This window comes from Thalassophryne amazonica, chromosome 19 (assembly GCF_902500255.1).
Source record: "Thalassophryne amazonica chromosome 19, fThaAma1.1, whole genome shotgun sequence".
In the NCBI taxonomy this organism is placed as follows: domain Eukaryota; kingdom Metazoa; phylum Chordata; class Actinopteri; order Batrachoidiformes; family Batrachoididae; genus Thalassophryne; species Thalassophryne amazonica.
The window spans coordinates 49,449,778-49,472,980 of NC_047121.1; the positions used below are offsets into that span (position 1 = coordinate 49,449,778).

The window sequence follows — 23,203 nt, forward strand, 5'->3', positions numbered from 1 at the left end:
AAGTGTGGCACTGATGACAGATTCCTTTGTTTCCCAAAACTGTCAAAATGCCTGATGCATGTTGTGCAGTCACTCGTTCAAAATGTAGGGATGATTGAGGCCAGTAAGATGAGTTTTGACAGACACTACATAAATACAAACAAAAGGACTGCATAGATAACAGCTGTGAATTAGCCTGTTGACACACAGCCAATTTTGGCCTAATTGATTTATTTTAACAAGGTAACACAACACAAAAATGTGTTATGGCCATCCCACTTTGGACTATGTATGACTTGAATGTTTTGGAGTTATAAAAATAACTGCATTTATCCCAAAGGAAATTATTTTGCCAGGGTACCAAAACAGTGACAGTAAGCATTTTTTAAAGACAAGATGTTTAACAATATTGCACATAACGCTGAGTAACTAAAAACTGTGAATAACTCTGTTCATTATGTATTCATCCCACAGAGGGGGGAAGAATTATACAGCCTGATTGCCACAGGTAGGAAAAACCTCCTGTGGCATTCTGTGGTGCACCTCAGTGGTCTCACTCTGTGGCTGAAGGTGCTCTAATTGGACGTCAGTGTGGCATGCGGCAGGTGGGAGGGGCTGTCCCGGATGCTGAGCGGTTTCCTCAGCATCCTCCTCTCCGACACCTCTACCACAGACTCTAGTTCAACCCCCAGGATATTGGTTGTCTATGTTGCAACAAGTTAATAGGGGTCACAACAGGCACTTTGGCTTCTTTGGGGGAGCTGCTGTGCTTCTTAATCTGCATAAGTGATCAAAGCCAAACCAAGTCATATCTGGGAGCATGCGGCTGCGCCGCATCTGCCACACCAAGAAACCGCCGCAGGTCCTGGATGGCAACCAGCCAGGCAGACAACCAATCCTTCTCCCCTGATCCTTCTGTGAGTGATGAACTGGGAAAGGTTATCTCAAATGAGCATATTTCAATTTCAATTCAATTTTTCAATTTATTTTCATTCATATAGCGCCAAATCACAACAGAGTTGCCTCAAAGCGCTTCACACAGGTAAAGTCTAACCTTACCAACCCCATAGCAATAGTGGTAAGGAAAAACTCCCTCTGAGGAAGAAACCTCAAGCAGACCAGACTCAAAGGGGTGACTGTCTGGTGTCTGTTTGGGCCATGCTACAAACATAAATTACGGAACAATTCACAGAACAATTCACGGACGAATATACAAGAAATGCTATTGGCGCACAGGGCAGAGGATCGCCAACACAAATACAACTCCCATCTCATTAAACAGAGAAAAAACAGAATCAGGCATCAGAAAGATGAAAAAATACTGCATAATTTTCCAGCATTAAACAACAAGAAAACAGAGAAATACTAAGGTGATCGCCAGCCACTAGCCCTAAACTTCACTAAAAGACCCAGAATTTAGGTAAAGTTGAGGCCGCAGCCCGCTCCAATTACTAATAAATAAATTAAAAGAGTAAAAAGCGTAAAGCAAAACTGTACCAGTATGCTAGCCATATGAAAGGGAAAATAAGTGCGTCTTAAGTCTGGACTTGAAAGTCTCCACAGAATCTGACTGTTTTATTGACGCAGGGAGATCATTCCACAGAACAGGGGCACGATAAGAGAAAGCTCTGTGACCCACAGACTTATTCACCTTAGGGACACAAAGTAGTCCTGCACCCTGAGAACGTAAAGCCCGGGCCGGTACGTAAGGTTTAATTAGGTCAACTAGGTAGGGAGGTGCCAGTCCATGAATAATTTTATAGGTTAGTAGCAGAACCTTAAAATCTGATCTCACTGGGACAGGAAGCCAGTGAAGGGATGCCAAAATGGGTGTAATGTGGTTGAACTTTCTGCTTCGTGTCAAATGTCTGGCTGCAGCATTTTGAACCAATTGGAGACCCCGAATGCTAGACTGCAGTAAACCAGAAAATAGAACATTGCAGTAGTCCAATCTAGAAGAGATAAATGCATGGATCAGGGTCTCGGCATCAGCCGTAGACAGGATGGGATGAATCTTCGCTATATTTTGCAGGTGGAAGAAAGCAGTCCTACTAATATTTCTAATGTGGAGGCCAAAGGACAACGAAGGATCAAAAATTACCCCAAGGTTCCTCACTTTGTCAGTGTGATGTATGACACACGAGCCGAGGCTGCGTGTTAACTGGTCGAATTGATGCCGATGTCTCACTGGACAAAGAACCATCATTTCAGTCTTATCAGAGTTTAAAAGTAGAAGTTTCTAGACATCCAACTTCTCACTGCTGCAAGGCAATCTTCTAAGGATTTTATGTGAACGAGATTACCAGCAGTTATTGGCATGTACTTGTATAACTGAGTATCATCTGCATAGCAATGAAAGGTAATCCCAAAACGCTGCAATATGTGCCCAAGAGGTGCTATATAAAGGGAGAAAAGCAGGGGACTTAAGACAGACCCCTGTGGAACCCCAAATTTCATGTCACTAAGGTTAGAGGTAGTGTTACTGTACAAAACACAGTGAGAACGACTGGTCAAGTATGACATCAGCCATGCAAGGGCACTCCCAGTAATCCCAAAATGATTTTCCAGCCTATCAAGTAGAATATGATGATCCACTGTATCAAATGCAGCACTGAGATCTAACAGCAACAGGACCGTAGTGGTGTCCGAATCCATTGTAAGCAGAAGATCATTCACCACTTTAGTGAGAGCCGTCTCTGTGGAATGATATTTTCTATAAGCAGACTGCAGTGGCTCAAAGAGATTATTCTCAGAAAGATAGTCTACGAGCTGCCGTGACACCACTCTTTCCAGAATTTTAGAGAAAAATGATACATTTGATATCGGCCGATAGTTTGTCAATACACTAGGGTCAAGATTAGGTTTCTTAAGTAATGGTTTAATCACTGCAGATTTGAAACATTAAGGAACAGATCCAGAAGTTAAAGAAAGATTAATAATTTCCAGCACAGTTGGCCCAAGAGTGGGCCACAGGTCCTTAAACAGTTTTGTTGGTATAGGATCAAATAAACAGGTTGTGCTTTTTGTTGACATTATGGGTTTTGTCAGCATGCCTAGTGAGATACTGTCAAATTCTGTAAATCTAGGTAATACCTCAGTAGTGGCGCCCACATCAATAGCAGGGTGTAGTGGCTGGATTAAGGCATGCCGGGATATGTTTAACCTGATGTCTTCTATTTTCTTCTCAAAGTAATCCAGGAAATCTTGTGCTGTAAAAGGAGAGCGAACTACAGGTGGTTGTCCATGCAAAAGCGTTGCCACCGTGTCGAACAAGAACTTTGAGTTATGCTTGTTTTTGTTGATTAAATCAGAGTAGTAAGTCAGCTTTGTAGCCAATAATGCATGCTTATAGTCTAAGATAGCATCACACCACGCAAGGTGAAATACTTCTAATTTTGAATGACGCCATTTCCGTTCTAGACCTCTTGCTTTATGCTTGAGGTCACGCAGATAATCAATGAACCAAGGTGACTGTGATTTGGGGGAGCGTGGTTTTAACATAGGTGATGCAATCATGTTGAGTGTAGTTTTGAGCACTGAGTTTAAAATATCCACAAGTCTGTCTACTAACTGGGTATTTGTCAAATGTGAAGCTAAGACATCAGGCACTCTAGCTTCGAGTTCAGTCTTAGTTGAGGAGTTGATGCATCGCCGTAATGATATATGAGGTTGTTGTTCCATTAAACATGGCAGCGAAACTGTAAACTTAATAAGTGAGTGATCAGACACCACTGATGTAAGAGGCATGATGTCAATATTCGTGACAGCAATACCACGTGCGAGAACCACAGTCTCAACTTGTTGAAATTCCCTCCCTGGCAAATAAACTGCGCTATCACCATAGCGGATTTTCTACACCGCTAAGCTAATGGAGTCCACACCCACATTTGTCATAAGCCTTGCAGGGTCTTTAATCACCTGCTCCGTGGCCTGCTGTAGATTCCTAATGTTACCCTCCCTGTAGAGCTCTATCTATGTTCGCAGACAAGATGGCGGCGCCGTCCCCAGTAGGGTGGAGGCCATCCGGCATCAGCAAGCCACGGCGGCCCCAGAACGGCCAGTTATCAATAAAGCTAAAAGCGTGCTGTCTACAAAACTGCGCCAGCCACCGATTTAACGATTTCAGCCTGCTAAATGCCTCATCAGTACCCCGGGAGGGGACCAGAGACTATTAATCGATGCCAACACATCTTTCTGGCAAGGTCACAAGTCCTCTCTATGTCCATCTTTGTGACCTCTGAGTGCTTCATCCTGATATCATTGGTGCCAATGTGAATAACTATGTGACTATATCTCATGTCATGTTCCTTCGTCCGTCTTCCCTTCTGCAGCGTCAGCACCCTAAGATGACATGCAATGCCGGGAGCTCTGGCCCCAGGAATACATTTAACGTCAGCCGGCGTCTGTAACCTGACTTTGCGGGTGATAAAGTCGCTGGCTCAAATTGGTTTCCACAGTTCTTGGTTTTTTCTTAATTACGATGCCTCGTTCAAAAAAGTCTTCTGGGGCGCAAAGCTGCAACACAGCAGAAATTAAATCAAAGAACTAAATCACAATAAAGAAATGTTTTTCTTTCTTAATCTTTCTTCTGAAACTGAACAATGTGGGAAAATATTGGTATATGTTCATTTTACGTGTAGAAAGGGGCGGCAGTTTGTTGGAGACGTCAGTGAAAGGAATAATTCTGGACGTATGACACACCTGTGAATCGAAATAAAGAGTGATGCTCATAAATTTAAATAACTTTGGTGATGAACGTTTTGTTCCCAGTGTTGATGGTCTGTACTGCACAGTCTACCACACCTATAACGTTTAGGCCACCAGTTACAGTATACTGCAGAAGGGCGAGTTCTAGCATAAAGTCTAGTGTTTCGGCCTGGAGACAGGAGTGGAAGTCACTTGTGGGCTGGCGAGTGTGACTGGAGTGCCACAACCAGGCACCAAGCCCTACGGGGCTTCCTCCGCCTAGCCACAGTCCGAAAGCCGTCCTCCACAGCCGGCGTTTCTAAGCTGATGCTAATGGGCTCGCTAGCCGGCCCAACGCTAACCTCATCTGGAGTGCCCATAACATGTAACTCCACTGCGCTAAGAAGCTGCTCTAACTTATGGACACAGCTCTCTAAGAGAGCCACCCTATCTTCCAACATCACGCAGGATTTACGGAGGGTGTAAAGTAGAATTAGTAGTGTACTTTGTGCACTAAGAAATTCACAAATGTAGCCAAGTAAACACGAGCTAACCAATAATGGATAAGCTAACCACTCCTAAGGCTCACACTGTTACACTGAAAACCTAACAGAAGTATTAAACAGGTTAAAAAGCAGCAGCTAAACACTAAACAGTTAATTAACTAACAGCAGTGTAAAAAAATGAAATGAAAAAATGATGAAATAGCTAAAGCAAAGTAACCGCTAGCGAAAATGCTAGCTGCTCCTAAGATTTTACACAGGAGTAAAATAATTGCTTAAAAATCACAGTTCAACTGAAAAATGAACAGAAGTATTAAACGGATAGAAAAGAAACAGCTATAAAAGTAAAAACGGAGAGGGGAGGGGTCGACCTAGCTAGCGAAAGCTAACCGCTAGTGAAAGCTAACCGCTAGCAAATGCTAACTGCTAGCGATTCACAACAGGACTGTTAAATAACATTCAGAGTAGATACAATTAATAACCAGAAGAGTGCTAAACAGAAATAAAAGAAACATATACAACTGTGTGAAGTTCAGAGTGGCGTCACAGCAACTAACACTCCATCAGAAGCAAGTTGCCAGCATAATATGTAATATGTACATACTCAACTTTGCATAGAAAATTCTGCAGAAATTCCATTTCTGTGCTGCACATTTATTTCACAGTTGCAGTAATATTATATTTGGAGAGACTTTCATATTGAAGGCACACAAACGTCTGAAGTACAAATAGATGATCTCCAATAAACCACAGTAAACACTGCTTTTTTAAGAATAAGTCTTTATGCATTTCTTTATGTGAAATAAATCACTATTATACTACACAAGTAGAAGCAGATACTGTAAGAGACAGAGACTATCTCTGAGAAATAAGTACAGAACATGAAAATACACAGAACCGGTATCATAGAACTGTAAATTATTGCTTGCTTTGCTACTTTGTTTTCTGGATTTCTACAATACAAGACACAATATTCGTATTTTAACAAAAACGATACAACAGTGACAAACAGTATTTTTGACCATTTTAGTCGACGTTTCCCAAGAAATAAAAGAAACATTCAGAGTCCATGTTGAACACAACACAGTGACGGTTGGTTTTGATCGAGCGTCTTCAGGATGTATTGTTACACCTGTTTTTTTTTTTTTTCCTTTTGTTTTTTGTTTTTTTTTTAATCCCCCTGTATTACAACATTGCCAAGAGAAGCTGTAACAAACTGCACACTGGGACTGGCCTCAGCAACAAGTAACACTTGTCTTATGTACATAAATATACATTTTCATTTCAATTGTGATCAAAAACGCACCCAGTTTTAATCACCACGACCACATAGGTTTAAAAAACAAAACTAAACTGAAACTTCAGTGTTTTTCTTCTCCTTTGCCGTTGCTGCTTCCTCTTTAACCTGCCGCTAGTTTTCTGTCTGCTTAGATAACGGTGACAGTTTTACTGTAGTATCAATAAAGCTGCGCTCTGCCAACATGGTGCATCACAAAGATCTGTTTAACTTTCTCAGAAGACGTGACAGAAAGGTTTTTTGTGTACAAACGTGGAAACACAGATGTCGAGCGTCATCCTGTGCATCTTCACAAACTCTAGCTGTCCAATACATGTACTGCAAGTCCAAAAAGTGCAAGCCCACAGGTCTGACAGGTGCGCAAACTGCAAGGTTCACGGGGGGGTTTGCATTAGATGAGAGAGAGAAAAACTAAATAAAAGCAATGTGCTTTCTACTATGCTTCCAGACACTATTTTCTGAAAAACTAAAAAAAGTCAAAGTGCTCGCATGCAGACACACGTGTCTTTTGCGTAATAATTCTAGGTTTCATACTGCGTAACGACAACCAACTTCTGCTCACATTTCTTTCCTAGTACTGAATTATTTTATTACATTAACAGAGCAAAAGACCATGTCCAGAGTTGCAGGTTAATATTAATAAAGACATGACAATAATAAGTACGTTAACAAAAAAATAAACAATATACCACAGTTGTGTTGAGAAAAACATCACGTCTTTCCTTTTAGCTTCATACAGAGTAGCGTAAAAGAAGAATTCACGAGGTGAATTAACGCTTTGGTTGATATCTCATGAGGCTGGCTAATTTTTCCCTTTTTCTCAGCAAAATACTCACTACAAAATGTAAAACCACGTTTCACAAATACACCGCTTGGCTATTTACAGCCTCACGCTAATCCACAGCGCAGCAGGAGACCGTTCAAGAGCACCCCCGAAAATTGCTTGGAGAAATAGAGTGCAAAACAAGCAGTCAGGCGATTCAGAAGAAAAATCTGATGTGTAGAAAGTGGGTCGATCAAACGACATAATGAGATTCAAGATGAGAATTACAACAGAGAAAAAAAACAAAACCCCACATCCCCCAAAAAACAAAACAAAAACCTCCTCGAAGGAAATTAGTGGGATGAAATGTCTCTATTCTTTCAAATCCCAAAGCAAACCATCATTCTTACAAAAAGCCATTCAGTATTTTTTTCCCTGCATTGAAAAAGTCGGCAAAAGCATCACACCACTTCCCCATCACCACAAACGACAATATACATATATATATATATATATATATATATATATATATATATATATATATATATATATATATATATATATATATAAACACTCCTCAGCTCCTCATCTACAGAAGTAAGCATGCAAAGAAGTATCGGCGTATCAAATACATATTAAGAATGCACATCGAGAAGATCAGCAAAAAACGACACCTCTCCAAATTTAAACAAAAGAGACAAAAGCGAAAACAGCGAAAAGAAAGTTAACAACAACCACGTCTGTATTAGTCACATATGGCGCTTCGTGCTGTGTGCGAGTTTAATTTTTCTCATTATATCTGGTTAGTATTTCTGTTTTTGTACTTATTTTTCTTCTAACACATTATATACATGCACACAAAAGTGGGACTTATCACACATGACCTTGATGTGAGCCGAAGCAACAAAAGCAGCAGATATGAAAAAGTGCATGAATAAAAAAAAAAAACAAAACAACAAAACAAAACACACAACAAAGGTAAGAAAATAAAGGTTATCATCAACCAAACATTAGCATATGTGTGGCTGTGAGATGGCGGGAGAGGCTAACGCTAATGAGCGAGCGACTAAGCAGCGCTAGTAAAAGTGACAGGTGCCTGCGTTGGGACACGTTCGTCCACCCCTCTTTGCTTTAAACGAGGGCCGTTGGCGAGGCGAAGACAAGTATGGCTGCCGCTCCCCACGCTGTCCCGCAGAATGTGATGAGTGTGTGTGTGATTCTCATCCATCCCTTTCAAGCCGCCTCATTCCATCACCACATTCCTCACAAACACCGTCTGGACCAATGCTTGTTGGTTTGCTTGCTTGTAGTTAAACTGAAATGAGGGGCATCAACGCTCTCTGTGAGTGCAGAGACGAGAGAGAGAGGGCAGGTGTGTAGCAAGTAAAGGGGCGGCCGCGGGGGGGAGGGGCTTCTCTAGTTGAAGACTGTTGGTGGGCCGTCGGGACGTCTGGTCTGGATGATCTGTTGCTTTGGCCGCGCCGCCTCGTCCTCCTCCGTCTCGCTCTCGCATACGTGGACGACCACGCTGGGGGTGGACTCTGTGCCCGCGTGGAGCTCGTACTTCTCACCTGACAAAAGGAGGCATGAGAAGGAGGGAATGGAAAGAAGAATGGGAAAGTTGGAGAGGAGAATAGGTGTTTTTAAATGCTCCAATCTCCCTCACAGGATTGGCTGCCCAAAAACTCCAAATGGCAACAACCGCTGACATAATGAATCGAAACACAATGGTTAATAAATCACTGTTATTATGATTAACACATAAATGTAACACCAAAGTAAACAGGCCTGAGAACTACCTATGGATCCAAGGCATTTTTCAGGGAGGTGATGGTTTAGAGGTTAAGCGTTGGGCTTGAGACCAGAGGATCTTTAGTTCAAATCCCAGCCTGATTGGAAAATCACTAAGGGCCTTTGGGCAAGGTCCTTAATCTCCTAGTTCCTCCCGGTGTGTAGTGGGCACCTTGTATGGCAGAACCCTCACACCGGGGTGAATGTGAGGCATTATAGTAAAGCGCTTTGAGCATCTAATGCAAATGGGAAAGGGCTATAAATATGCAGTCCATTTACCATTTCAAGGTAAGGTTATTTATAAAGTGTTGCTGGCAATAATCACATCTCTGAGCTTCAGGAATTTAGTTTGTTGAATCTCCTTCCAGATGTGGGCCAGACTGCTTTTGAATAAATCTACTGGTTCATACTTCTCACACCAACATACCCTCCTTAGCAGGGACGAAGTTCTGTTTGTCCATCTAATCAAAATCAGCACTCATTCAAAATAAAAAAGCCTTTTCCTGGAAGGGTCCTTCTATTTCTGACAACTGCAAACAAACCACAGCAAGAGTCGAACTGAAAACGCACTTGCGAGATTGTATCACAGTTGCCATGGAAATGAGATCAGACAGCTGACAGACAGAAGGAAATTGGACCAGCAGCTTCTCACTGTGGTGCCAAAACACAAAGACGAACAGTGAATGGAGTCCTGCTGTTACCGCGACCAGTTGACAGAGGGAGACAGCGCGCTGCATTGCGGCAAGCGCTAATCTGATCCCAGACGCCAGGATGTGAGGCAGAAAACAATGTCGTTTTCCTGATGCCGTGTGTTTCTATGGTAACAGGACAACGTGTGAAGTGGTGGACTGGGTTAGATGCTGTGCATTTTTGTTAGTCATAAAACTGATACTTGTGATAAGTGAAGGCCTGTTCACCAACACAGATATATATACAGTGACGCCACCTTCTCACGCACTGGGTGACATTTTCTCAAGGAACGCTGCATTTTGTAAAGGTTGTCAATGAAGCAGACACTGGCAGAGCTGCACGTTGCTGCCAGGGAAACAAGGCTGCTGGAGAATACATCGAAAACTAGGCTGCGTTCATACTAAATACTACAGGATCCTTCTGAAACTGCAGGAATTGAAGTTTTTGCAAATGATCAAATGCATCGACACCGATTTACTGGACTGACGTCGTAAAGCACATTTGACAATGAGGACGGGACAACCAGAGTCTTGCATGAAGAACCGCAGGTGTGATCGTGCAACTACAGCTCTAATAGCTTCACACAACAACAATCTCGAGAGAAAAAACTGCAAGGGTTTGAAACCATCCACCCCAATTCCTTTGTCCTAATTGCTCACTAGATGAGGTAGAGATTCTACCCTTAGCACGGTACTGTGCAGTAAAGCATAAAATGACATTTGCACCCAGGTGACTGTGATAAATAACACAAATAACAGCTTAATTATGTGTGTTTTTAATGCAAGGACAACCCGGTCCTTATCCAAGACCCTTCAGTGTGGAGTATCTGCTGATACGAATCTCATCTCAATTGTATTTCAAGTCATTTTTCCAGTATAATAAATGCAGCTGCACATTTACCCAACAATTAGCAGCTATTAGCTGAATTAAAGCTCTTTAAATAACTGTGCATTAACTAAATACAGCATGCACAAACATCTTGTTTGTTTCCTGTAACACTGTGCTCAGCAGTTTATATCGTTACCTCAGCCACGTAAATAATGATTTTGGCCATGATTTTGGTCTGTTTGACAATTAAAAGCTCAAGGATCAAAGACAACATTGCTTGGTCAGGACAGAATCAATAAGGAACAAATATCAAAGTCTGGATCAATGCCTTAATCAGGATCAAAGTCCTAGCCTTAATAAAAACAGGACAATAAAATGGACCAAGCAAATGGTAAATGGACTGCATTTATATAGCGCTTTTCCATCTGCTTCAGATGCTCAAAGCCCTTTACAATGATGCCTCACATTCACACAAACACACGCACAAACCAATGTCAAGATGCTGCCAAGGAGCTCACTACACACATGCTTAACCACTAGAACATCACCTCCCCAACTCAAAGAGTACTCTGTTTTCTGTATGTGCAGTGTTTCTACCCATAATATTGTTTAATTTAAACATTTCCTCCACAAACTGAAGGCAGATAAAAATGTAATGACATTAATATATAATCACAGAATATGTGGTCTTGTTGTATGATCACATACATCTTCAAAAATGGCCAAATTCTGAGTTCCACGACTAAAATTTGATATATGAAAGGAAGGCCTCAATGGCCTCTTTTCCATCAAACTTTTTGGCAAACACCATTTTTAAAAAAAATCCTCCTCTCTTTCATAACATTAACTCAGACATCTCATTAAATTTGAAGGGGTGTATTCCTTGGTGAACCACTAATTTGGGAAATTCTTCAACCGCAGCAGCATATTGAAGGTTTTCTGCCAAACAAACGATGCCAGCTGTGCTCGAATTTCTCCGCTGCATGTTCTCATGTCAGTGGAAATGAGTGATGTTTTGGTCACATGTTCACGCTGCTCTTACAGGTTTTTATGCACACAACTATTATCATACTGTACAAGCTTTGTGACAGAGTACTGACCGGGTCCCAGCTTGGCTACTGCACACAGCAGGTCATAGTTGATGACGGGTGTGGCGTCATCACTCTGGCTCCAGCCCACTGGTGGTGAGGCAGGTGGGGAAATCAGAAACTGTTTGACAGGTTGTGGAGGGGCCAGGTACGATTTGTCGATGTCCTCGTCACCATTCTGGATCTAACAAACAAGGAAATGTAAATTTACGCATTTATTTTTTAACAGCGATGTCGACGTGCCATAAATTATTTTTTAAATCACTAGACATGCTAACATTACATTTCTAACAATAAGAATAAGAAATCCTTTATTGTCATTGCACTTATATACATACAACGAAATTTGTCTTCTGCATTTAACCCAGATCCTAATTACAGTTAGCCACAATCCAATCACTAACGGCAGTGGGCAGCCACAGTCCGGCACCCGGGGACCAACTCCAGATGTAGAGATGCTGCCTTGGTCAGGGATAGAGAAAGGAGCAGACCCTAAATAAGCATGTTTTTTGATAGTGGGAGGAAACCAGAGTGCACAGAGGAAACCTACATAGACATGGGGAGAACATGCAAACTCCACAGATAAAGGGCGGGAAGCGATCCCATGACCTTCTTGCTGTGAGGCACCAGTACTAACCACTAAGTCACCTTGCTGCCAAAACGATCAAAACAAAGTTTCCCTGCTCAGCCGCTCTTCTACAATGAGCAGAAGGAATGGCAGTTGGAGCATTTGAACAGGTCTAATGTCTCTCTATGTGGAAGAAGACACATGTAGATGGATTCTACGTAGTACACCAACATTCTCAGTCAGAGACATTTTAGGATCTGAATGTGTTTTTTTTTGGGAGGAATTTCTGGAATGTTGCCACTGTCTGGCATATTAAAAAAAATCAACAGCTACGTGGCAAGAAGTAAGTACTGTTATCACCATATAAATGTAGGAAGGGGCAACAGTTTCTCTGATGTGGAAAAAAGAGATATACATGGACTGTAGTCCATCAATATTTTTGTTCAGAGGCATTTTTAGGATCTGAAGGTGGTTTTTGGTGGAATTTTTGGAAAGTCAGTCCTGTGCCATATATTTAGAAACAATTAACAGCTACATGACTGTTGTCTCTGTATGAATGTAGGAAGGGACACTAGTTTCACAAGGCAGGACTTGGACTATCTCAGACCACCTTCAGTTGTATTTTGGGCTATCCCCCTGCGATCCAGTCACTCAAAACATCTTTCGAAACCATATGTACACAGTGCATGCACAAATCCTCCATCCTCCCTTCTAGACTCTGCTTAATCTGGGAGATACCCAAGGCAGAGGCCAGGTGCCATAACACATCAAAGCAAGGATGGGAGATGTTGCTTGTCAAAATGCAGGGGGAATATGGTAAGTATCAGGTCCTTTAAATTTAAACCAACAAGCACAGAAACAAATCATTTCATAGAAACCTGAATATACTTATTTTAAATAAAGAATCTTATCTACCACTACAAGCAACAGGTTTGAAGTCAAGTCCCACAGCAGCATGTACTCAAGGTTCTTAAAATGGAGCAGTATCTCCGACTGGTGGACATTTACCATTAATGCAGTTCCAACAGAATTTTGCCAAGAACTCTAGTTGTTTTTAGATCTTTTTTTTTTTTTACTACAAAGCTGACACCTGTTAGCCTGAACTTAGTTGTAAAGAAAAAAAGTGAATTTGGGCCCTTTAAGGAACTTTTAATAATTATAATGACACGGTTTGCTTTAAATCAGTAATATCGGTACTATGCTCTTTTCACACCTCAAGGTTATAATCAAGAGAATAAGGATTTGCAGTTCACTCCTCACCCAAGTCATTTTTGGAAACTAGGGCATTTTCCCATTGAATCTGTCTCGGTCTCTGACATCAAGGGTGTATTTCTGTCACGTGCATTTCCAGTTATAATACAAATAGCAACTTTAGGTTTGCAGGCAAAGCATCATCTTTACAATCTCAAATTACACACTCATTCTTATTTGGGGATTGTGCCATTTTAAAAGCTGCCAAATACTGTAATTGCAGTACCTACATAGTGCATTTGTGCATGCAGAAAAATCTTAATCCTTTTAAAGTACAAAGAGGTAGGCGTCCGCTCCAGTGAGATATCTGCAATATAGAAGACGTGATTTAGAGACTGACTCATGATTTATCTTGTTCTTGTGGATAAATGAATTTGTACAATATGCATAATAGTTTTATTGCAGTAATGAAGATGTGTATTTATCACGTAACAAGAGGAGGCAGGAGGAAGCTAAAAGAATTGCATGTGCCCGCCACTATCATGTCGTTTGAATTTACTATCCCTCTAACCCCAGGGCATACAAATATGACAGAGCGAAAGAGAGTACGTGTGTGCGTGCAAAAATGCACATTTCAAAGAGTGACGCATTACAGCACAAGTTTCCAAGAGAGTGCACAACAGCTATCCCTTAGTTGGTTCACAGGGCCCCTGCCTGCCCTTTCCCAGAGCTTTAAACCACACTCACTTGGGCAAAGTAGAGTTTCAGCTTCTTGCCGTTGAACTCGGACTCGTGCAGTTCGATGCGTGCGCGGGCAGCAGCCTCTGGGGTGCTGAAGTTGATTCGGACTCTTCGGAAGCTTTTGAACATCTGGAAAGACGTCTGTTCATCGTAGATCCTAAATAAGGCCTCAAACCTCTCCTGTAGGAAAAAAAGAACAAGAATAAAAGGATATGAACACTGTTCAAGAGATGACATTGTGCAAAGTAGTTTTTAAATATACTTTTAGAGTAAATAATGGGTGAGGTTTCACATTAAACATCCTGAAAGTTCAACACTTCACACATCTGTGCGTGTACAAACTCCCCTGCTTTAAGCAAAACTGACGTGATTTATGCAGACATGAAAAGGTTTCCAGAAATGACCAAGTTTTCTGTTGTTGTAGGTACAGATATTTACAGTCACATAATACATAAATCAGCTGTACAACAAATATACTACAGCCTCTGCTCAATACTAGCCTCTTTCCACCTGATCTGTAAAGTAAGTCCCTTCGGCTTCTCCCTTATTTTTCCACTCGGAGTCCCCACAGCGGATCCGATGTGGATTTGGCACAAGTTTTACGCCGGATCCCTTTCCTGACGCAACTCCATATTACGTGGAGGATGGGCAGCGGTAGGTTTGAACCGGAAGCCTTGTGCACGGGAAACCAGCACACTTAACCACCACCCATAACCCCCTTCCACCTGATTTATAAGCAATCGATTTTCATGTGGGGGAAAAATAAAAATAAAAAATGATATCGTGAACAGAGTCTTCTCTATCATCCCTACAAACTGGCACCCAAAATGTTAGTTTTAGCTGCAAATAAACAGAAACAGATGTCAGATGTGATGCTACCAATACCACTGTTAGTAAACCATCAAAAATGGAGTTTAACTGAGAGCAATGTTGCATCATATCCAGATGTCTTCAGGCAAAATCAGACATGATACATGAGGGTCTGCTTGTGAAATATATGCTGAGAAGCCACCACCTTCTCAGCTGTACAGTTGGAAGGACTCCTGGCCTCAATACACTTGGGCGCTGTGGTGTTTATACTCAAGTCTGTGCAAATTATTATATGTGGAACGACCCGTTCACATATCAGTTTCCACAATGGCTGCATCATTTCTTTTATGCCACAGCGGTTTTTCCTTGGAAGTCTCAACCATTGATTGCCAAGGCTATTTCGCCATCTTTTGGTTGTTGGATGGAACAAACAATGAGTGACAAGCAGTTTCACACTCTTTGACAGAATAGGTCATCATTTGTGTCCATGTTTAAAAAAAAAAAATACAGAACACAAAACACAGAGCCTTTATTTTAGAGGTAATTGAAATGATACATCTTTTTAACAAAACTTCAATGTTTGTTTATTCAGTGAGGCATCTGTATATGTTGTCTCCCATCCTCTGTTGCTTCCTACTCCTGTTTACTGTTAATCAGAAAATTATGCTCCCAGCTTCCTGTCATTTGCCTGCAATCTTCTGTGGCGCCATCTCTTACTATTCAACCCTTTGTTTGTCAAGCCTATATTTTTTTTATTTTTTAAACAAAATCCTCTCCCTTCCCTGATCAGTCTTCACTGCTCCCTTTACATGTCGCAGTAACTACAAACATACGGTAACTTCATGTATTGCTTTTTTGTTGTTTTCGTTCAACTCCCTCCCACGGGCACTAAATTGTCCTTCTCCACTCTGAACACAATCAAGCAGCTCAGCAGGACGGCTGAAGGACAAAGAAAAAAAATTGCTGGTTTCTGCACATCATCTGCCAGAGAAGACAAAGACAAAGTAAAACATTCTCTGACCCATTCAGACTGGGGCTGGTAAGATCACCTTGAGATGGATTCAATCCTGATTGCTTCCTTGCTGGATAGCATTCAGAACTGTTTTTCAAATCCAGCTCATTTGACACATATCCAAACTCAATCCGACTCAAGGGTGATTCTTTAACTACGGGCACTATTGGCCTTGTAAATGTAATTTCCACCACACCATTGCCTTACAATATAAAGCGCCTTGGGGCAACTGTTTGTTGTGATTTGGCACTATATACATGTGCTCTGATGTCACTGTTTATCTCCATAGAAACTACCCAAACAATCTTTCATACAAACTGTTTAAAGGGACATTAGTGTTGTGGTGGAAATTACGGCAATAGTGTGGGACAACTACATTTTGTTTAAAAAAAATCACAACAGTTGTATGACATTGAATACCCCAATTATGTTTTGATTATTTTACTGATATTTTATTCAGAGATATTTTAAAACATTAGAAAAAAACATTCATTTTTATCATTGAAGATCAAAAGTCTGGGTGTGGGACAAGCACAAAACGGCAATATTTGCATATAATGATGCTGAAAAAAGGTGAAAAAGTCATCATAGACTACTAGAACAAATTTCTTAACACATTTTCATTGTAAAGATAACTATAAAAGTGTGAAATTTCCCCTTTTTTCTGTTTTTCATACAATATGATCAAAGGACATAATAAGTGCCCGTAGTCTAAGAATCACCCTCAAACCGATTTCAAGCCGTGTGTGTGTGTGTGTGTGTGTCTGGACATATGCTGCGTTCAGATGGTGGTGTCAGAAAAACCCCCATCATCTGCTGTAGCAAATTTCATATGATGATTTGAGGCGCTGCAATTTTTCAACAATAACACTGAAAATATTTGATTCAAAGAGAGTTTTAGTAGCATTTTGTACAGTTTTAGAATCAAACTGGAAACCCCAGCTCTGACAGCAGCTTAAAATGTTGACTTTTGTGATGTCATAAATTAATCCTAAAGAAGTTCCTTTCTGAAATATCACACAAATTATTTGTTTACCCATTTAAAGCCAGGTGACTCTGCACTTAAATCGTCCATCTGTTGCTGTTCATTTTTCCTCCTCTGTAAAGACAAAACATGACAGCGATTCGCCACCACTTGCTGTGACCGCAGCAGCCGCGCACTTTGATGGCAGCTGCCATCAAAAGTTAAAAAATTTTCAACTTTTGCTGCTAATCAGCGCAATAAGGACAAACTGGATGTTGTTTTACCTTTAACAACGATGACAAATGGATAGCAAAATGTGGATTATTTAAGGGCAGAGAGTTGCTTGGCTTTCAACAGGTAAATGTGAATGATTTGTGTGATATTGCAGAAAGGAATTAACTTATAACCTCACAAAAAGTTTTTTAGATGGCTGCTTTTTTTTGTTTGTTTTTTGAAGACCAATCTGAGTGCTATGACTTTTTTCATCCTTGTGTACAGCAGTGATTAATTAAATAAATAAGACAAGTTATTTATGTATATTTAATGTATCAATCATTATTTGGCAATTGCATCCGGAGTGCTTGCAGATGCCACTGCTATTCACAGAGCTTCCTATGTTGGGATTACACACGGGAAGGACGCCGACTTCAGAGCACAGCGGCCGCTTTTAGCACCAGATTGGTGAACTCCCTTAATATGGATTATAAAAGTAAGTCCTTATGGCTGCTCCCTTGTTTTCACTCGAGATTGCCACAGCAGATCCGAGGTGTATCTGCATGTTGATTTGGCACACGTTTTACACCGGGTGCCCTTCCTTACGCACCTCCACACATTACTTAAACCAATAACACTGTAAAAATGGTACGATGTGCTGAAGTCAGATTCACGTAGTTTTAGTCGTGTCTGTCTCAGCATTTAGCTTTTAGTGTGAAACTCAAAGTAGCACAGACATGAACAGAGCGCTCTAGCACCTGCAACACTTACAAGGCTGTTACGTTAAAATTTTACAGTATCTCCGACAATTCCTCACAGCCACCTGGAAAATAAATACAACTTTCCACATGATCACATTTATAGTGATTTTCCCCCTGCTGGAGCATTTTTGGCTGGTCAGAAAATTAGAATGCCAACGAGGCTACTGTGCAGGCTAGAGCCTGACCGATATATCGGCCAGCCGATATTATCGGCCAATATAAGCCCTTTTCAAAGTACTCACTATCGGCCGAAATTTTGCCGATAGAATGCCGATAATTTCTCATAAACAGAACAGTTACTGAAATAATGTTTGTGTCAGCATTGTAAAATGTCCTTGCCCCATTTGTCCAGTAGATGGAGCTCTGACTCCATTCAACTGAGAGCTGCTTACACCCCTGCTTAATTGTGTTCATCATCGGCCCCCATAGTTCGCCGTCACACTGCACTGATCAGCTGACAAAAGCATACAAGTAAGTTTATAAGGATGTTGTTTGTAATAACTTTGCGATTACATTCACCCCACATTTCTCCCGTTTCAGTTCAACTCAGTTTGATTAACTCAGTTTATGTCGTAATGTGTCAAATGTGCTTCATTGCGTTGGTCTCGCTTTTTATTAAGCCCACGTTGTGTAGACCTTATTTCTAGCATGAAAAACATTTGTTTACTGCTACGAGGTTGAAACATTCAGATTCACTGGTCATCTGGAAGGGTTCTGGGAATTACTGCCATTCGCCATTAACACTCTGGGGCTGACGCCGCCATATACGACGGCTAGGACCATGCTTTACTAAATTATAAATAACGTTTTAATGATATGAGATAGAAACTTACTCTCTTTTTTTTGCTGAAAAGTTAACTCTGCGGACTTTCGATCCACTGTCGGCCATCTTCATAGAAGATGTGTGATGACGTGCGCAATGTGAGTATCCAATCGGAATTGGTTCTCCGTCACATGGTTTTCCAAAATCCAATCGTAGGACAGATTTACCTCACGTGATATGGCAAAGATCGTTTTCAGGAGTGATATCTTACTAGCTGGCCCGTTTGAATAGCGCCCTAACTGCTCCAATTGCATTTTTTGAACTTGAAAATTCTTCTCTGTTATAAAGTTAATCAATATGAGGACAAAGGTTCAGCTTTTAGCTTGTACCTTTTTTGTTAAGGGTCCAAAAAAGAACATTTTATTCATTAAAAAAAAAATATTGTCTCATTTATTGGCTATCGGCAAATCAGCCGATTTATCGATTATCTGTATTTTTTACATCCAAATATCATTATCGGCACTGGCCTCAAAAAATCCATATTGGTCGGGCTCTAGTGCAGGCATTCATCACTCGCCCCTTGACTCGCGAGTGAATGTCAAGGGGCTATGATGTCATCACTTCAGAACTCTATAACAGAGACCTGTTTAGTGTCACCTCACCCACTGCTGGGTTAACATTGCAGAGAACAGTCCTGTGCATGTGGCTTCATCCAATTGCATAATTAAAACTCTGTTCATTTGAGGTCTGGGGACAGATTTAATATAATACTGAATAACTATATTATTGAAAGATTGATGCAAACATGTTACACTGCATACACCTGTGTATAACAATGATCTGATGCTTTTCCAAGATCATCCAGCTCTTGACACCCGCACTGCGTTTCCATCAAAGTGCAAACATCAGGTGTGCAAAACGCACCACGCTAGCAACCCTTCTGCATTTTGAGGGCACTTTGTGTACCATCACAACAACCCTACATCCACTGTAGCCTGTAACCATCACTGCATGCAGTGTTTCTCTGAAATATTCCCACAATTCTCCCGCTTTGCCTACCACAGCAGCAACAACCAGCATGGAAATGGTGCCTGTCACCTGCAACTACAGAGGCAGCGTGTCGGCTGGCCGATCTGCCTGTGCACATTAGCACACTGTCAGGTTAGTAACGTTTGTGACGTTCAAACACTGAAATTAGTTTTTCATTCTCTCTCGCAGAAGTTTGAAGCGTCTCTAAAATGTAAACGGTGTCATGGTGGAGAATGCTGGTGACGCTAGCTGCTTTTCCATTAGAGATCAGTACAATAGTCAAGCAACATTTTCAAAATGTTGACAAAAAACAATAACGAAATGACGTTTCCATTGAGTGAAGTAATGTGATTGCTGGGTTTTGTTGTCTTAAGATAACCGTCATTCGAGTGAGGCTCTCGCAAGAACTGTAAAAAATCCAATATTTCTGTAACTTTATTTCTTATGACATAACAAACACCCGATCAGTCTCTTAAGCCCAGGTTACACATAGACGGTTTTGTCGGCGGGTAGTACGTAGACCGAAGTTCGCGGTAGTTCAGGCTGTTTTCGCAGTGGAAAGGGGCGGAGCATTGCGCCAGCGTTTTGAGCGAATATGCAGATAAAACGCTGCTAAATACGCCTAATAAAGCGGCGTTTTGACGCCGTAGCATCCGGCACACGTCAGACAATGGGGGTTAATACCCAGTTCTATCCTTTATAATCGCAGGTTAAGACGCGCGTGAGAACGGCGGTGTTCTGCTGCCGCCAAAAATGCCCTGTGTACCGCTGGATTTATCCAGGCAAATCCTCCAGGAACTTTTGCATATAGGCACCGCCCCCAGAGTATAATAGGCTGAAGCAGCTGTCACTGCAGGGGGAGGGAGCTCATCCTCAGCCTTTTCTTTTCCTCTCCTTTTTCCCCTCCTCAATGTGTTGCTCCTACGTGGCTGTCAGCTGATCAGGTCTTGACTTCCTGTTCCGGAGCACAGCGGTGTTCTGCTGTATCTGTTAGCTGTTTGAACTGAGCTGTTTGAGTTCTTTGAATTAACAGTCTTTTTCAAGACTTTTTTACTTTTTTTTACTTTTTCACCGTGCTCCAACGCCTAAAGAAGACCTCTAACGGTCGAAGCATCGCGACGGAGCACTTTTATCAGCTAACCTTCATCAGCGTTGGCAAGCTAACTAGCTTGCTAACGCTTTCGTTTTTATTTTTATTTTATTTTTTAGCACTGTTGTCGTGCTGCTCCACAGCCTGCCTAGTGGATTTTTATTTTATTTTAGCACTGTTGTCGTGCGTTACCTGTGCTGCTCCACAGCCTGTTCAGTGGATTTTTATTTTATTTTTTAGCACTGTTGTCGTGCGTTACCTGTGCTGCTCCACAGCCTGTTCAGTGGATTTTTATTTTATTTTTTAGCACTGTTGTCGTGCGTTACCTGTGCTGCTCCACAGCCTGTTCAGTGGATTTTTGTTTTGTTTTTTGGCACTGTTGTCGTGTGTTACCTGTGCTGCTCCACAGCCTGTCTAGTGGATTTTTATTTTATTTTTTACCACTGTTGTCGTGTGTTACCTGTGCTGTTCCACAGCCTGTCCAGTGGATTTTTATTTTATTTTTTACCACTGTTGTCGTGTGTTACCTGTGCTGCTCCACAGCCTGTCCAGTGGATTTTTATTTTATTTTTTAGCACTGTTGTCGTGCGTTACCTGTGCTGCTCCACAGCCTGTTCAGTGGATTTTTATTTTATTTTTAGCACTGTTGTCGTGCGTTACCTGTGCTGCTCCACAGCCTGTTCAGTGGATTTTTATTTTATTTTTTAGCACTGTTGTCGTGCGTTACCTGTGCTGCTCCACAGCCTGTTCAGTGGATTTTGTTTTGTTTTTTGGCACTGTTGTCGTGTGTTACCTGTGCTGCTCCACAGCCTGTCTAGTGGATTTTTATTTTATTTTTTACCACTGTTGTCGTGTGTTACCTGTGCTGTTCCACAGCCTGTCCAGTGGATTTTTATTTTATTTTTTACCACTGTTGTCGTGTGTTACCTGTGCTGCTCCACAGCCTGTCCAGTGGATTTTTATTTTATTTTTTTTTTAGCACTGTTGTCGTGCGTTACCTGTGCTGCTCCACAGCCTGTCCAGTGGATTTTTATTTTATTTTTTACCACTGTTGTCGTGCGTTACCTGTGCTGCTCCACAGCCTGTCTAGTGGTTTTTTGTTTTGTTTTGGCACCGTTGTCGTGCGCTACCTGTGCTGCTCCACAGCCTGTCCAGTGGATTTTGATTTTGATTTTATTTTTTTTAGCACTGTTGTCGTGCGTTACCTGTGCTGCTCCACAGCCTGTCCAGTGGATTTTTATTTAGCACTGTTGTCGTGTGTTACCTGTGCTGCTCCACAGCCTGTCCAGTGGATTTTGATTTTTATTTTATTTTTTTTAGCACTGTTGTCGTGTGTTACCTGTGCTGCTCCACAGCCTGTCTAGTGGATTTTATTTTATTTTTTACCACTGTTGTCGTGTGTTACCTGTGCTGTTCCACAGCCTGTCCAGTGGATTTTTATTTTATTTTTTACCACTGTTGTCGTGTGTTACCTGTGCTGCTCCACAGCCTGTCCAGTGGATTTTTATTTTATTTTTACCACTGTTGTCGTGTGTTACCTGTGCTGCTCCACAGCCTGTCCAGTGGATTTTTATTTTATTTTTTACCACTGTTGTCGTGTGTTACCTGTGCTGCTCCACAGCCTGTCCAGTGGATTTTTATTTTATTTTTTACCACTGTTGTCGTGTGTTACCTGTGCTGCTCCACAGCCTGTCTAGTGGATTTTTATTTTATTTTTTACCACTGTTGTCGTGTGTTACCTGTGCTGTTCCACAGCCTGTCCAGTGGATTTTTATTTTATTTTTTAGCACTGTTGTCGTGTGTTACCTGTGCTGCTCCACAGCCTGTCCAGTGGATTTTTATTTTATTTTTTAGCACTGTTGTCGTGTGTTACCTGTGCTGCTCCACAGCCTGTCCAGTGGATTTTTATTTTATTTTTTTTAGCACTGTTGTCGTGCGTTACCTGTGCTGCTCCACAGCCTGTCCAGTGGATTTTTATTTTATTTTTTACCACTGTTGTCGTGCGTTACCTGTGCTGCTCCACAGCCTGTCTAGTGGTTTTTTGTTTTGTTTTGGCACCGTTGTCGTGCGCTACCTGTGCTGCTCCACAGCCTGTCCAGTGGATTTTGATTTTGATTTTATTTTTTTTAGCACTGTTGTCGTGCGTTACCTGTGCTGCTCCACAGCCTGTCCAGTGGATTTTGATTTTGATTTTATTTTTTTTAGCACTGTTGTCGTGTGTTACCTGTGCTGCTCCACAGCCTGTCTAGTGGATTTTTATTTTATTTTTTACCACTGTTGTCGTGTGTTACCTGTGCTGTTCCACAGCCTGTCCAGTGGATTTTTATTTTATTTTTTACCACTGTTGTCGTGTGTTACCTGTGCTGCTCCACAGCCTGTCCAGTGGATTTTTATTTTATTTTTTAGCACTGTTGTCGTGTGTTATCTGTGCTGCTC

The 23,203-nt window shown here is 41.4% G+C and overlaps 1 protein-coding gene across 2 annotated transcripts in view; it reads right to left on the reverse strand.

Moving 5' to 3' along the window:
• Positions 1–8,012: 8,012 nt before the first annotated feature.
• rcan3 (regulator of calcineurin 3) overlaps positions 8,013–23,203 on the reverse strand; it is a 113,265-nt gene continuing 98,074 nt past the window's right edge. For both annotated transcript variants that reach the window (XM_034195176.1, XM_034195175.1), the window contains 3 exons: positions 14,132–14,305; positions 11,638–11,809; positions 8,013–8,799 (listed from right to left, as the gene is read on the reverse strand). In XM_034195176.1, the coding sequence (XP_034051067.1) occupies positions 8,645–8,799; positions 11,638–11,809; positions 14,132–14,305 (501 nt within the window). In that variant the 3' untranslated portion in view covers positions 8,013–8,644. The remainder of the gene's footprint in view (positions 8,800–11,637; positions 11,810–14,131; positions 14,306–23,203) is intronic.